Below are 16,084 nucleotides of genomic sequence, written 5' to 3'. Positions count from 1 at the left end.
GTAGGCAGGTGCCCATCACGAACCAGAGAATAAGATCTCGCGATTGTGTCTATCATAATACGGCAGAAAAGAGATGCATGATGCTTTCCTTCCTCTGCTTCCAGTGCCAAGGTATTCATTGATTACTTCGAGGGTCCAGTGGGAGTTCTTATGTGAAGGAGCACGTTCACCCTTATTTGAAATATGTTGTTCACAGATAAAAGCTTGACCAACGGTAAAAATACCCTCTCTTGTGCAATCGGATCCAGACACGCTGGAACATCTTCAAACCTCTTGTTACGCGCTTCTTTCCCCCCCTCGACTAGAGTTCAAGGCAAAGGCACTTTGAGAATACCACCTATGGCTCATCTAGGATTCAAGACATCCTTGGAAACAAACTTGCAAAGGGCGGCCCATCCCGTGTAAAGTCTGGGAAATTAAAGGTACTCCCAACCGGGATGGCAACTGCAAACATTCTGAACATGCGATGCCTGAGATACTGTACTTCGAAACGTCGAGTCTCTTGAATTTATTTGATGACAGCAGCGTTCTTGAGGCAGGAGGCAGCAGTAAGATATTTGTGATGAGGATCATCTACCCTGAGCATTCACTTTCAAAAAAAAAAAAAGATGCACACCCCCATTCCCCGCTCCTGGCTCATGATTCAAAAAGACCTGTCGGATTGGAAGCCCAATTCGACCTCGAGGCAAGGGGCCCGCGCAGGGGCCACTTACAGACCGTACTTACGAGATCCACTGTCTACCCAACCTACGGTTGGAACCTCCCTTTTACACCTCACGCAGAAGTTAAATATATATCGATTTTGACCTCTTCGTCACCCACGGTTCGAACCAATTCCTGTGATAGGAATACCAACAAGACCCAACAAGGAGGAGAAATCTCACCCAAAGGTCGAAACGTCTCTGTCCCAGAGCTTGACGTTCCAATATCCTGTGACCGCCTTTTCAGTTACGTCAGAGTCAAATGATCCGCAATGTCGAGTGCCCCTTATCCTGCATCATCATCGCAAAATCCTGCTGCTCCAGCATCCGCCCGTATTCCCCCGCCAACCTCCACCGCGAGCCAAGCCTCTCCAAGCACCGCTTGATGACGTTCATCTGGTCCTCGCACTCGGGCGTCCCTTCCTCCCTGAGCAGCCAGGCGAGGGTATTAGCGGCACCGTAGAGCGCGTCCAGAATCAGCGGGCTCACGCTTCCGATATCGCTGCCACCGCTTTGCCCCTCACGGTGGTTATGATGACCGTTATCGTTCATGTTCATGTCATCATCACCATCCCTTTCCGTTCGCGAGAAATGCAGCAGCAGCTCCTCCGACAGCACAGCGATATCCTTGCTGATCTTCAACAAGACGTCGACAGAACGCGCCTGCTGCGCCGTCTCTTCGGGGCTTTTCAGCCGCCCGTCGGGACAGGCGGGGCAGCAGTAAAAGTCATGCAAGAGGACTGCAGCGGAGAGTAGCACACACCGCGGCGCCAGGAGGGGTAGGGGCAGCGACAGCGGCAGCGGCCTCTCGTCCGCGGGGGACTTTTGCAAGTACTCCAGAGTAGAGAACAGCGTTTTTGACAGGGCGTTCGCCTCGGCGATGGCGTCGGCGGGCGAGGCGAGCGGGTTCTGTTTACGGTCTGAGGTGGCTTTACGGACGTGGGTTATGATTTTGCCGGCGATGAGGGCGGAGCGGCAGAGGGAGGAGAAGGGGGAGAGCGGGGAGGGCGGCGGGGAGGTGATGTTATGGTGGGCTGCGCGGCCGACGCGGCCTTCGTCCTGAGTTTGCGTGTTAGTCAAGATGGTTTGCTTCGTTGTTTGATATAAGAAAGAATGGTACGTACCCATGCCTCGTCGTCTACGGGGTACGTTTCGTTGTCTTGCGGCTCGGGGGAGAGGTAGCGCTTCTTGTTGCCGAGGCAGATGATGCGATCGAGGCTGATGATGGCCCACCATGTCCGCGAGCGCTCTTCGAGCTCCGTCCACGTTGTCTGTTCTCAAACCGTTAATCGTCGTGTCCAGATTTCTTCAGATGGAGCAGACTATGTAGAACTCAACATACAGGCGAAGCCAAAATGACGTTCCCCTCGTGAAACCCAGGCAAACCGAGGAAATCGGCATACCGCACGCACGCGGCGACGGTGATCCACGCAGCTGGGTATATGGCGTGCGCGTACTCAAAATAGGAGATGAGTGCCATGGATTGCAGAACCATGACAGAGGTGGCGCCGCTTTGCTCCAGCTGGGACATGAAGCGTTTCGCGGCGCGGTAGATTGCCATGTGCTGGGAACCCGCGAGGACATCTGTCGGGCGGGTGGCTATAAGCTTCATGGCGAGGAAGAGCATGGCCAGGTCCGGGCCGCCCTGGCTAAGGGCCACGCCCATGTTCATGCGCTTCTTGGAGACGATGGGTAGCCAGGTGTGGATTGTGCTAAAGTAGGCGTTCACAGCGTATTGGACTGCGCGGCCGTCTCCTAGATGTTGGAGGACTTCCTGCGAAGATGCGTCAGACTCGAAAAGGAGTGACTGTGAAAGGCCGGAGCTTGCAATAGAAAGACTTTCGTCGAAACCCTTTCATAAATGCGCTCTAGGGCAATAAATGAATGCATTGTTTAGCTTGATACGTACACTTGGGATGTCAATGGCAAGGCCTCAACTTCCCTCTCGCCTAATTTTTCTTGGCATCTGCTGTTAGTGAATGAGTGAGCCTACCACCAAATTACTAACAGCCGAAAACTCTTCACCTCCCCTTGCCGGAGCCCGCATCCGCGATGGCCTCACAGCCGCCGTCGGGCACCGGACTGATGTCGGCCGACCAAGCCGACCCCGAACCAGGCTCCGGGACACCTCCGGAGCCGAACCCCACCTCAAGAGCTAAGCGACGCCGCGACGCCGAGGCACAGCCGACCCGGCCCAGCCTAACGGGAAGCCAGCTTGATGCCACCACCGACGCCCCTACCTCGGCCGAGGGGCCCGCAGCCTCTACCGCATCTGCTCCGAGCGGATCTGCCACAGGGTCCGTCTTGACAGCCCTTGCAGAAGAAGCTAGACAGTACGAGGCACGGAAAGACGTCTTTCTGACCATTGCACGGTCCGTCGACAGCGTTGTCGCCAGCTTTGACGGTTCTAGAAAGCAGATCGCGAAAGAAGCCACTGCCTATGTCATTCAAACCCTCAAGAGACTGATCAATCACGAGACAAGCCCAATAGCGGCCCGGAGTTGGGCGGCTGTCGTCGCACCGATGGCGGGCAACACCACTGCGGCGACCCGGAGCGGCCAGAGCTGCCAGAGCTCTGCCCGCCCGAAGGCCACACTCCCCGCCGAGGATCAGCCGCAGGCGCAGCCGAAGGAGGACCTCCGCATCTTTGCCCGCGTCCCGGAAGAAAGCTTAGCGGCCGCTCGGAAGATCGCACCGTTCGCCGTACGACAGATCGTCTGTAAGGCCGTTGGCCTGGGGCTAGCGGACCTTCCCCACGTCTACCATATCAGCACAGGTTACTCTCTGAAGCCGCGAAACAAGCAAATACAGGAAAGACTACTTGCAAGTAAGGCAAAGCTGGCGGAATGCCTCGGCGCCCACCAGGTCGAGACGCCTATCAAGTGGTACACTTACGTTGTGCCGCGATGCCCAACAAAACTACACAGCATTGGCGGGGACGTCCTGGACCCAGCCACACTCGTTGAAGATGAGGTCTTCGCACAGACAGGACAGAAGCCTGTCCTTGCTCGACCGTCCCGCCTTGGGCCCAACCCAGTCACGAACGAAATATCTTGGCTCATATCATTCACATCAGAGGTCACGCCCTTCAGGCTCTTCAACCAAAGCGGCAGATCTCTGCCCGTCAAGAAACGAAGGACGCTCATCCGACACGACCCCGGCTGCCAGGGCTACCACTCCAACCGGTTCTGCGGACGACGACCGATCTGCAGCAACTGCGGAAGACCTTCCGATTCACACGAAACGGGACCCTGCATGGCCAGGCCCCAATGTGCCAACTGCTGCGGCCCCTTCCAAGCCAGCCACACAGACTGCCCAGCGAGGCCCTCGGCCGTAAACGGCGTCGTCTCCCTTCCCGGTCGAAAGGAGCGGGCTCGGATCCGGAAGGCCGGCCAGAAAGCATCGGACACTCTGTACAAGGCTACTCGATCCGACAGTAGCCAGGAGGCGGCAGGCGTCCCTACCTCCACCAGCCAGAACCAGCAACCCGGCGCCAAGCGCGCGCGCACGAGAACGCCCTCCGCAAGCTCGATCGTTTGCCTCGGTGACGGAAGCACTGACAGCAGCAGCATGGATGAAGACGAGGCGGACGAAGGCGAAGGCGAAGACTCCCCCGACAACACCTCCATCGACCGTCCCGTGCTACCCATGCCAAGCAGGAGCCAACGGGCAGCACAGAAGCCAAACTACAACGTCGCGAATGCCTACACCCACCTCGAACTCGACTCGGAGACGTAAGCCGAGAGCGGCGACCCCACGGATGCTACGCGTTGCGCAGGGCAACGTCGGAAAGATCTCCCCGGCGCACACGGCTTTCCTGCAGCTCTGCTGGGAGGCTCAGATAGATGTGGTCCTCGTCCAGGAACCCTGGACGGGCTGGAAGGACGGAAACGTGCAACTGAACACGCACCCGGGTTTCGACTCTTTCGTCCCGGTCGACTTCTGGGACAGCGAAGGAACCAGACCAAGAGTATTGACCTACACACGCAAAGGGATAGGGATGACGGTGGAGCAGCAGAGGCCTGTCCACACGAGAGACGTACTGTGGCTGGTGGTCGACAAAACGACGACTATCGTCAACGTGTACAGACAACCCCGCGACCCCCACAGCCGCACAACAGGGATACTGCTAGAACTCAAACCCCCGGAGCGAGCTTTGATCGCGGGTGACTTCAACGCGCATCACTACTCTTGGGAGCCCGGGACGAGGAACGGGAACCGGGGAGATGACATCGCAGGCTGGGCAGACGGCCACAATCTCTCTCTTATCAGCGAAGTTGGGGTGGCAACCCAGGATTGCGGACATGTCCTGGACCTGGCTTTCTCTAATATCCCTTTTGCGCACGCGCAGGTCAGCCCACAGCTACACCCGGGAGCTGACCACGAGGCCATCGTGGCCGTCATACCACTACTCAAACGCCCAGTGTCACAGGGAGAGGGCCACCCGCAGCCACGGCCACTGTCAGTGCCCGACTCGGCGCTGCCTCGGCTGAGAGACCTGATCGAAGGGGGGCTAGCTGCGATGCCCAATCTGGGGGATCAACCTACTCCGGAAGACCTGGACGGGCAGGCAAGTCACATCGTCGAGCTCTTCTCCCGAGCCATTGAGGCGGTCGGCAAGAAGAGAGGAAAACATGGTAAAGGCGCGGCTTGGTGGACGGAGGAATGCGCAGAGGCCCACAGAGCATACCGTGCTGCCCGCAACCAACAAGCCTGGGAGACGGAGCAAGATGCGCACCTTTATCTAATGGAGAAACGAAAGGCGTTCCTGAGCACGGTGAGGAAGGCTAAGCGAGCATACTGGGCCGGAAAGATCGATGGAGTCGCTTCAGACCGGGACCTGTACCAGATCATGGGTTGGCGGAAGGCGAGCCTACTGACCAGAGCACCCCCATTGGTTGTGGACAACCAGACGATCGAGGATACTAACGAAAAGGCTCAAGCGCTTCGGGGAGCCCTTCTCGACAGGTTTAGTGCGGAAGATGACGCACCGGGTGACCCGTTTGACGTACCCGTCGTCCCGAGGCGAGCGATTACTTGGCAGGACAATGTTAGCGGAGAAGAAGTGAAGACGGCCACCTTAACAAAGACAACGACCCCTGGTGTGGACGGCATCACAACACGCCTCCTCCAGGCATGCTGGGATGTCATCTCGGAACCGGTCAGGCAGCTATTCCAGTCCTGTATGCGGGCCGGCCACTTTCCTCTGCCCTTCCGCAGAGCTGAGGTGGTCATGATCCAGAAGGCCGGCAGGGATGCCTCCAAGCCCGGGTCCTGGCGGCCGATCGCGCTCCTCTCGTGCCTGGGCAAGGGACTAGAGCGACTGATAGCCAGAAGGATGGCGTCCCTGGCGATTGTCGAGCGCATCATCAGTCCGCAACAGATCGGGGCTCTACAAGGCAGGTCAGCCGTCGATCTGACGACCTGCCTCACCCACGACATCGAGATGGCCCTCCTAAAAGGACTCACGGCGACACTTCTGACTATGGACGTAAAAGGGGCGTTCGACTCCGTCCTTCGGAACCGGCTCGTCATTAGACTGCGTCAGCAGGGATGGCCACATGGCCTGACCAGACTGATCTTTAGCTTCTGCTGCAACCGCACCGCTAGAGTCCGACTGGAAGAAAGCACAACGGAGTACTTCCCGCTGTCATGCGGGCTGCCTCAGGGGTCACCACTATCTCCCATTGCCTTTCTGCTCTACATCGCAGAGATACTTGAAGACGACCCGAACGCGCGATTCGGGTACGCGGACGACATCGCCACTCTGGCCATCAGCCCCTCCCTGGAGAGCAACGTCGCAATACTCAACCGAAGCGCAGCCGGCATTCTCAGATGGGGCTTGGAGAACAAGGTCTCCTTTGACCCGAGCAAGTGCGAGGTCATCCACTTTACTAGGAAGCACGGCCAGCCAGCGGAGCTGCCAGAGGTCCGGGCGGGGGATTTGGTGGTCAAGGCCTCGACGAAACCTGTACGCTGGCTGGGTGTCTGGTTCGACAAGAGACTGTCCTTCCGGCACCATGTCGACGCAAAAGTAGCTGCAGCAAAGAGGGCAGCTCAACATCTGAGACAGCTTACGAACACAAAGAGGGGACTCCCAGCGGCCGCCGTGCGAAAAGCCGTCGTCTCCTGCGTACTGCCGATCGCGCTCTTCGGCGCCGAAACATGGTACGCAGGTATCACGAAGCCGGCTTCGAGACGCCAAGCGGAGACAGACACGAATCCGCCTCTCCAAGGAAGACCCGTCAACACAGGCCAAAAGGGGCTCGTGCAGAAGATCGACAGCGTCATTACAGCGGCAGCAAGGGCCGTTCTGCCTGTCTGGAGGACAACGCCAACCAGTAGCCTCCTCCGAGACGCCGGCTTACCGTCAGCCAAAGTCGCCTTAGAGGGCGTCCGCTTACGGGCCGCAGTCCGACTACAGAGGATTGATCGCCGACACCCGCTAGTCGCGCGGCTCTCCCAGCAGGGACAGCAACAGACGAGACTACAACGGACGGCTGAACTTCTGCCAAGATGCGGAAGACCAGCGTTCCTTCAATCACAGTACCTGCCAAGCTCACAGGATCAGATAGTAGTTCAATGCAAAGAAGAGGCTGCGAAAGCTTTCGAGCGCTGGCTAAAGACAGTACCGGAAAGCCATATGATCGTCTTCTCGGACGGCTCCAGGGCGACGAACGGAGCCGTGGGGTACGGCTTCGTCATCTACCGAGACTCCAAACGCATAGCACAAGGGTGCGGCCGACTCGGACTAGCAGAAGTGTTCGACGCCGAGGTCGAAGGGGCGCGAACCGGCCTCAGAAGGGCTCTGCTCACCAATCGCGGTCATCCAATCCACATATGTATCGACAACACCAGCGTTATACAAGGCATCCGCGGCAAGGCGCCGGACTCGTCACAAGACGCGTTCCTCGAAATCCAAGAAGCGGCCAGGATATTTGATATACGGACGCACTGGTCCCCGGGACACCAGGGCATCGAAGGAAACGAGGCCGCGGACCGGCTGGCCAAAGAAGGAACGACACTGCCGGCGCGGATGGGTCAAATGGCAACACTAGCGGGCATCAAGCGGCTTGCAAGGGAAAAATTACAAAGCCAGCACAGGAGATGGTGGTATAAAGAGCGAAGGCCGCGGTACGCGGACTTGGGGCTTGAGGCAGCTCTGTCCAGCCCTCCTGAACTGGCCTTGCCGCGGGCTACGTTACATCACCTGCTGGCGGCACGATCGGGTCACGGGGACTTCGAGCAATATCACCGACGTTTCAACCACGACGACGCTCTAATGATGTGCTCTTGTGGAGAGGCGAAAGACGTGGACCACCTGGTCTACTGTCGACTAACGCTGGCGAGGAGGCAACGGTGGCCGACCCTCCACTCTCGCAGTATGCCCGAGCCCATAGGCCCTATGGGATCTCTCGAGGCCTACTTCAAGAGATTAATCACCGACCCACGAGGCTTCGAGGCCTTTCTCCGCGTGACGGACTTCTTCCAGAAGATCTGTCTGCGGTAGCAGCATCCACACCTACGTAGATGTGAGTGCGGACTACAAAGAACCTCCCGATTCCAAGGGACGATTTGGGAAAGAATGAAACTGGGGCACCAGCGGGAACCGGGGACAGACAGAACGCGTAGTGGCCACAAGGCATGATTTGGAGGACGATGTAAAGAGACGACGTACTGTAGAGTAGGTAGCCTTGGCTCACGGCCCTCCACGCCATATACCCTTCGGGAGGTCTGCGGTAAGGGCTCTAGCCCGGCCGCCACGGCGTTAAATACAACAACAACAACAACAATTGGGATGTCAATGGCAGGTCTCGGGAGAGATTGATTCAACCACTCCGTAGAAGAGAGATCGAGAAAGGCGTCTGGCGGGTACTGAGCCGAGGCCTGCTGTTCCCAGAGCGGTTCAAGGGGCGTGAAGACCGACGGAGCAGACAGCGTCTCCTCCATGCCTCCTCCCGATGCTGCATTGGTGGATGCGGGACCATGGCCGGGTCCCGGTGTGCCCCCGCTGGCGCCCCCTCCACCTGAGGAAGATGACGCGGGCGTGCCGCCGTTCCCAGCGGTGTTAAGCCGGCCCTCGAGCTCAATGAGCTTCAGCTGCAGGGCAGCAAAGTCGTCGGCGGTCGGAGCGGCCGGCGCGGGCTCGGCGTAGTCGCACCGGCGTTCCATGCGGGTGCACAACCCGCACGCCGGACGCGCCTTGTCGCATTTGCGCTTTTGTCGCTTGCAGCTGCCGCATGCTAGCGGGGCCTTTGCATCTGTTGCGTAGCGGTCGCTGGGTGTGAGGAGGAGCGCCATGGTTGTTTCGTGGGATAGTTTTCATGGCGATTTTACAGTGTGGTTCCAAGTTGTGAGGGTGGAGCGGTGGTGGTGGGCAGGTGCAGAGGGTTATAGCGAGGAGGTGCGCTGAAGCTAACTTTGTTCAGAAGGGGCTTTGCTGACGGACACCACTAAATTTGGGCCACGCGTTGTGGGATTTTCTTGGAAAAAATCAATTTGTGGGAATGCTCTTCTGCTTGAAAATTGGAATTATCGTGTTCAATATAGACTGCACTGCTTTGCAGGATTGTAATTCCGCCTTCACAATCACCAGATTTTGGGACGTATGTCGTTGTTTTGAGCACCCGGTGGTCGGAAGTCCGAGGCCGATGGCGGTTGACCTGGCCGGACTTGACGTTGAATTGACATTGACCGAGAATGTGGGGCCGATTCTTCCCGCCGCCTCACCGCCAGACTCCACCAGCCGTCACCGTGGCAGCGAGGCATGTAAACAGCTCCGTGAGGGGAAATCTTGATTTAAACACGACTTTTTCGATCCAGTGGAGACAAATCCATGGTTCCAAGCGGGGCTGATCAACATCGACAATGTCTACCTAGGTACGGAGGTGCGTCTCAATAGTCCTTGCAGTTGCTGCCAAGACCAACCCCTGCCATAGACAGGGGAGTCGACAAGGGGCTGGCTAGGGTGTGTACAAGCGGCAGAATTCGGCCACTTCCACCCACTGTAATTATCGTCAATTCAGCGGTAAAAAGTCGTCAATTGAGGTCAATTAGTGGTCGTTTGACGGTATAATCCAGCCCGACGACCCTCTTTGTATTCATTGCCGCCCTCTAGGGCAATTATCTGTTGGATGTGGTGAGGTACCCTTTCTATCCATTTCTGGATCTCCTCTTGCGGTAATGCTTTCCAGCACTCTTGCCAGCGACGTACTGCTTCGGCCCGTGACGAAGGCGCCCCCTTCCTGGTGGTCCATCTCTTCATCCACGGCCAGCAAGGTTCAATGGGATTGAGGTCGGGCGAATTACCCGGCCAGAGAAGCTTCGTAATCTCGAAAAGGCTGTACGTATAGTGGGTGAAGTGATGGTCGTGAGCGGGTGCCTTGTCCTCTTGTACGATTGGATTACCAGGTAATCCTTTGATATAAGGGAATAATTTGGGTAATAGGATCTCTTTGCGGTATCTGTACCAGTCAATTCCGCCCTTGCCGTTCCGTATTAACTTGCCCGACTTCGCATTCCAATTGAATTGGGGCTTACGGCCCGGTTGGTTCCGTAAGCCCATTCGCTCCATACCACTCTCGAGCTCCCACTGTTGACGTCGAACGGGCTCGAGCTCTGCGTTAAGCTCGGTAATCACTGCGTCGGCAGCCTTCCTCTCAGCAGCAGTCTCGGGAATCCAACAGTGGCACGGCCCTTTCGAATCGTATGAGAAAGACCCCCAAAACATGAATTCGGAATAACCCTTCCACCTCTCTCGTATGCACTGCCTAGAGTAGGCCTCGTCTGGGCGACGCCAGAGCTTATAGCTACCGCGGCGGTGGTTAAGGGCAACCGCGGTCTCGTCTGACCATACAACCCGCTTCCAATCGTCGAGGGTCCAGTATTGGTGGTCGAGGCACCACTTAAGTCGCTCTTGCCGCATCCTTTTCGTTAAGCCTGGCTTGCGGGTTGGTTTGGTCTTGTGGAAGCCATAGCGACGAAGGATTCGCCAAACAGTCATTGCAGATACGTCAACGCCCTCGTCCCTTAATAGGTCCCCAGCAATATCAGTACAGTTCTTTTCACGCCCATACCGGTCGCGGCAGACCTTGCGGATGACGGCATCGTTGACCTCTTTCGTCTGTTTGGTTGGACGGCCACTTCGGGGGGCATCTTCGTAATGGGCGGGCTCAATCGAGAAGGTAGGAGCAGTTGGGTCGAATCCGTTCTTTTTTGCGCGGGCAAGAACGTCGTAAACAGTTCGAACTGGAATTTCTAGAGCCTGAGAGACCTGTTCAGCAGTCCACCCAACAAGTCGACTTCGTAGAGCAAGAATCACTGCCCTGACGCCTGGATCTAGCTTCTTCTTTGTCGGCATCTCAGGATCCATACTGAGGAAAAAAGAGCAGCGTAGTAAGTAGCGATTTGGCGGTTTTGATATTATCGTAGGATTAGTGGTAGTATCGTAATGGCGGTGTATGGGGTAAAATCGTTGCTATGGGCAGTGCTGGGGGGAAAGTAAGTAAAGTGGGTCAAGATCAATCCCTAGGCTCTTATTGGTTCAGATGGGCAGTAATTGTGGGTCTGGGGCTTGGCAGCGACTGCAAGGACTATTGAGACGCACCTCCGTAGTTCCAGGACAGCTCAGCTGTCAAATAGCGCAAGTCAAGAATTGCCTGAGCCCATCCCACATTAGGTAATCCAGCTTGGGGGAGGGGAGACAGCCGTGAGTCCGTGACACGGCGACAGCATGGATCAAGTCGAACGATAGTGGGGTTGGGGATTCCCTGTCCTTGTCAATGGGAATCTCAAACCGACACCCGCTCGCCGCAGCACCCCAGGAAACGCAGGTCCGGGATGGACCCCTGTGCTAAGCCCCAATGCCCCCCTTAGTTGAGCTGGACAACGAGGCGGGCAAGCGGGCCACTTTGTTTGTTGGATGGCGCAAGTAAACATGGCCCCAGTGAGTCAATTTAGGTAAACTTCTAGGAACTTTGCTTCCAATTTTCCCTCTTCCGCCTTTTCAACTTTCCTTTGTTCCAGCTCCTCGTCGTCGCTTATCGTCGCTCAAGTCGCAGTCGTAATCGCAATCGCAGTGTCTCTCGCTCTCCCGTCTCCCCCGCTCCTTCCCCGCAAAACATGGCCGATTCCCCGAGCCGCTCCGGCAGCCTCCGAGTCCGCCGAACCCGCGGCGGACCCTCGCGAAACTCCTCCGCCCGCTCCTCAGCCGCATGGGAGGACTACTCCTACCTCCACCCCTCCTCGGGCAGCTACCAGCAACAGCTGCCGCAGCATGCGCAACAACAACTCCCTCATGCCCTGCGATCGGCGTCGTCGCGATTCTCCCTCAACGAGCAATTCGCCGCCACGCGACAAGAGTACGAATTCGGCGACGACGATGCCTCCTCCATCCTCGAACGCATGACGCTTGCCTCCGATGTCGGCGACGAGAGCACAATTGCCGTGAGCACGGGCGGCGATGCGACACAAGATATCGACGGCGCTGAGGTCGGCGACTACTACGACCTGCTGTGCCTAGCCAAGGACCCGACGCTGACGCCGGACCAGATCCGGAGGGCTTACCACCGGCTGCTGCTGTACCTGCACAGGGACGGCCTGCCCGAGAACTTGCACGGCGTCGCGCAACCGTACTTCAACCAGGTGCAGAGGGGGTTCGAGACGTTGATTGACCCGTACCGGCGGGCGCTGTACGATGCGAGCCGATTGCGGGACGCGACGAATGCGCACGACTTGCCTCTCGACGAGGACTACCGATATGCATATGATGTGTCGCTTAAGGAGCAGCTGCGGCAGCGGGCGGAGGACGTGGTGCAGACGTCTTCGGATCTGGGCATCCGGTTCGACGCATCCAAGGCGTTGCAGCGGGGGTCTGCTGTGACGCCTCTCGACTTTACTCTGAGCCACTCTGTGACCGTTAGCCTGCCGGTGCTGGGGCGATTGATTGAGAGGACAGCGGCATCGAAGGCGCAGCGCGTCTCGTCTGTGTCGAAACGGGTGCCTTCGATTGCGCTCAACGAGAGCGACGAAGCTGGTGTTGACCAACCCCAGGAATCCATGATTTTCCTACCGCCTCCGCAGGTGACGTTGACTGGATCTGTGTATGGTATCGTGGAGGAGATATATCGGGTCCCGTTGCCCCTTTTAGCCGATCGATACCAACCATTGCTACCTCTGACTATACCCCGGAAACGCATCATCCAGCTGGCAGAGCAGCGCCCGTGTCCCCTCATCAGTCTCAAGTTCCGACAGGACATCATCCACAGGACAGCCGAAGACCGCATCGCACAGACATCGATTGAAGTAGAAACCGAGGCCCTCCCAGAGGCATCATTAACAGCCAGGGTCTCACACCCAATCCACCTACCAAACGACCCGGATCCGATACTACTCGAAGGAAGCTTAAAGTCAGGGCAGCCATGGACGCAAGCAGCCCCGCGTCTCGGCCTCGGAATCCACCGCTGGATGGGTGCCGGCACCGCGTATGCAATCGCAGACAGCGGCGACTGGAGCGTCTGGCCCGGCGAGACAATCAAGCTCTTCACCGACTTCTCACAGGTGAGCAAGAACCAGCTCCTCGCCGAGTTCCCAATGAAGACTTCCGCGAGCTTCGAGGTGGGCTTCACCACATCGCCCGAGCGCGTCCCGTCCACAGCGCACGAAGATTCCCCACGCGGGGAGTGCGGAATCCGAGGACTCGATCACGAATCGACAATCACCAACGACGGCTCCTGGACCGTCTCAGCCTCTTTGACGGCAGACACTATCGGCGGCTACCTCCGCTACGGCAAAGACATGCCAGCACTCCGCTCGGCATCAAGCTCCAACCCCCCAACCAGATTCGAACTCGAGCTCTGCACAAACACCCTCCTCGACCGCCACCTCGCCGTCCGCAACCTCTGGCCCGTAGGCCGCTTCTCCAAACTCGGCCTCGAGCTCGGCGTCAGCCTGCACAGCCTGCACCTCTCCCTCTACTGGTCGCGCCTCAGCCAGCGCCTCAGCATCCCGCTCCTTCTGTCCCCGCGCGCCGAGTACACGCCCACTGTCTTCTTCTACGCGGCCGCCGTGCCTTTACTTGCCTTCGCCGCGCGGCACTTTTACTCGTCTTACTCTTCCTCTTCGGGGCGGGCGAAGCGCACTGGTCGCGGGGTGATGGCCGAAGTAGATTTACAAGCCTATGTCGCGCGTAAGCGGGCCGCGGCGGATGATATCGCCGTCGTGCTCTCGGGCGCCGTGGAGGCGCGGCAGCGCGTGGAGCGTCAGCGGGGCGGACTTGTCATCCTTAGCGCGAAATTTGGCGTCAGGGGTGATGGTGAGGGTCAGCGTGAGGCCGGGGACGGGGAAGACGAGGGTGATGGTGACGGTGATCCAGACTGCTGGGCCGCGGAAGAGGTCGCAGACGTCACCGTCGCAGTAGCAGCGCTGGTGGAGGACGGGAGGCTGCGGATCCCGGCCGGGGTGAGGAAGGCTTCGCTGCTGGGGTTCTGGGACCCGGCGCCGTTGCGGCGGAAAGCGCTTCACGTGAGGTATCTGTGGCGCGGGAGGGAGAGTACGGTTGAAGTTGTGGGACGGGATGAGCTGGTTCTCCCGCCTGCGAAGAGGGATTTGTCGTGATGTGCACATATGTCATTTGTACTTTATGGAATGTATGAGGGTATGTGCGAGATGATGGATGCAGCATTAGTGGAGTCGGGAAAAGGTAGGGAAACTAAATGGGATGGTTTTGCATGGTATGGTGTTGTTGGAAGTTTCCTACACTTTCTTGGCCTGTTCCCTAGAAGATGAATAATTATTACTATCTGATTGAGGGACCAAAAGTACTGAGGGTGCTTCAAGCTGCGGCTTCCAACGTGAACTAAACTGTGATAAACCGCCAGCGGGGTCAACTGTTACTGCTATTCTTGTGGCTCGCGAGGGACCTTCATTTAAGAAGAAGGATGATTTAAGTTTTACTTGGGTTTTTCCTTTCTCATTTTGAACTAGACGGATGAGGCGGCCGTTCGCAGCCGTCCCGGGTTCATTGTCTGGATAGCTCCGATCGGGATAGCTCCAGATTCCCCACAAAAGACGGCTATACTTTTTGCAGAGTACGGACATTTAAGAATCCGTTCACGAAAGCGAAAAGTACAAGCAAAAAGAAAAAAAGGCAAAATTGTCTTGGGGGCTCATTACGGACCCCACGTTTACAATTGGATGAACGTCTCGAAATTTGACCAAGCTTCGGTCACTGCGGGTGACCGACCCTCGTCATAGGTGGTTGCAGTAGCTATGGTATCCACTCCTAGGCGACTAAGTACTGAATTTAAGTGGGACCGACTGTTTAGTCGCGTTGCAGAGTTGTCAACTGAGTCAAGTTTGCCAGCCTAAGTCCTCGCGGAGGTGCCATTAATCGGCAGCGCCGGCCAAATTTAGCTTTTCTAGGCTTCCAAGAGAACCCCCCCCCCCACTCCACGGGGCCCGGTGGGAGGTGGCACCAAATATAGGCCCTATGCTGTCTCGTCTATAAGAACACCAGGAAAATCTATTCCACACTGGAAAGCCTAATATTTGGGGCCCGAGTTTTCGTATTGCGTCGTATTGCGAACAACTCTTTAGCTTATCTGCCTACTAGGCTGCATTACGACTGTGCGAATAATGTAGACAAACAAAAGTAAAGTCGCTACCATGAAAGTAGCTCCAATTGACAAGTAGCGACGTAAAGAAAGAAAGAACTCGTCGATCCTCATTCCTCGTTTTACTCGCATCAAATCCAATGACAATTAGATTTCTTGTGCGTTGAACTCCAGGAACCTGGTGTCGGTGGCTCGGCCAACATGCCCACCTAACTCGATCTCAATATTAATTAATTTGCAACACTCTCAGAAACGCACGGTTAATTAATCTCTATCTAATCAGCCTCGCAACTACTTGCAGCAACGATCTACACCGCAGTATAGTATTTGCAATCATGTATACTTAGTCTAGGTATTCCACCACACTAGACAATTCGCCCCAATCATCTCTTCAGACTTCACCACGCTCTTTACCTAATCTCGCTCTTTACGATCCAACTATTACATTCCACTCTTTTCTATTCACTTTCCCGAAAAAAAAGAAAAACAATGCATTCATCATCATTCGCCGTCGCCTTCCTAGCCCTCGCCGCCATCCCCGGCACCCTCGCCGGCTAGAACGGCCACGCCACCACCTCGGGCACAAAGTGCTACAGAAACGAGATTTCGGGCTGCGCGTCCGGACGTTGCCTCAACGGGTATAAAGACGACTATCTATTTCTCTCTCTCCCCTTACTAGAGTCCATATATGATGCATCATTCCAGCCATCGCTCAGTCAGAAGTCCCGCTAACGTCTCCTGCCTCCCGACAGTAACTGCGTCCGAAGCTGC

General features: G+C 56.8%; 2 protein-coding genes across 2 annotated transcripts; one reads left to right on the top strand and one right to left on the bottom strand.

Moving 5' to 3' along the window:
* Positions 1–724: 724 nt before the first annotated feature.
* BDP55DRAFT_602602 (uncharacterized protein) lies at positions 725–2,610 on the bottom strand. Its single transcript, XM_060571064.1, has 3 exons — positions 2,044–2,610; positions 1,826–1,972; positions 725–1,760 (listed from the first exon to the last, which is right to left on the bottom strand). Exons 1-3 carry the CDS (start codon positions 2,371–2,373, stop codon positions 960–962), a joined length of 1,278 nt encoding a protein of 425 aa, XP_060433817.1. The 5' UTR covers positions 2,374–2,610; the 3' UTR covers positions 725–959.
* Positions 2,611–11,458: 8,848 nt separating this feature from the next.
* Positions 11,459–14,518, top strand: BDP55DRAFT_649722 (uncharacterized protein). The gene has a single exon (XM_060573928.1). The coding sequence runs from the start codon at positions 11,823–11,825 to the stop codon at positions 14,313–14,315; it is 2,493 nt and encodes an 830-aa protein (XP_060433816.1). The 5' UTR covers positions 11,459–11,822; the 3' UTR covers positions 14,316–14,518.
* The last annotated feature ends 1,566 nt before the right edge of the window (positions 14,519–16,084 follow it).

This window comes from Colletotrichum godetiae, assembly GCF_030913485.1.
Source record: "Colletotrichum godetiae strain CBS 193.32 chromosome Unknown BDP55scaffold_6, whole genome shotgun sequence".
Classification (NCBI taxonomy): Eukaryota; Fungi; Ascomycota; class Sordariomycetes; order Glomerellales; family Glomerellaceae; genus Colletotrichum; species Colletotrichum godetiae.
The sequence above is the reverse complement of the archived record's forward strand: the minus strand, read 5'-3'. Positions and strand labels throughout refer to the sequence as shown.

Excerpts from the sequence above, each read along its gene's own strand:
- BDP55DRAFT_602602 (XM_060571064.1), bottom strand. The coding sequence starts at position 2,373 with ATGAACATGGGCGTGGCCCTTAGCCAGGGCGGCCCGGACCTGGCCATG. Across the intron at positions 1,973-2,043 it reads ACGTCATTTTGGCTTCGCCT|ACAACGTGGACGGAGCTCGA; the intron begins GTATGTTGAGTT and ends GTTTGAGAACAG. Across the intron at positions 1,761-1,825 it reads CCGTAGACGACGAGGCATGG|GACGAAGGCCGCGTCGGCCG; the intron begins GTACGTACCATT and ends ACGCAAACTCAG.
- BDP55DRAFT_649722 (XM_060573928.1), top strand. The coding sequence starts at position 11,823 with ATGGCCGATTCCCCGAGCCGCTCCGGCAGCCTCCGAGTCCGCCGAACC.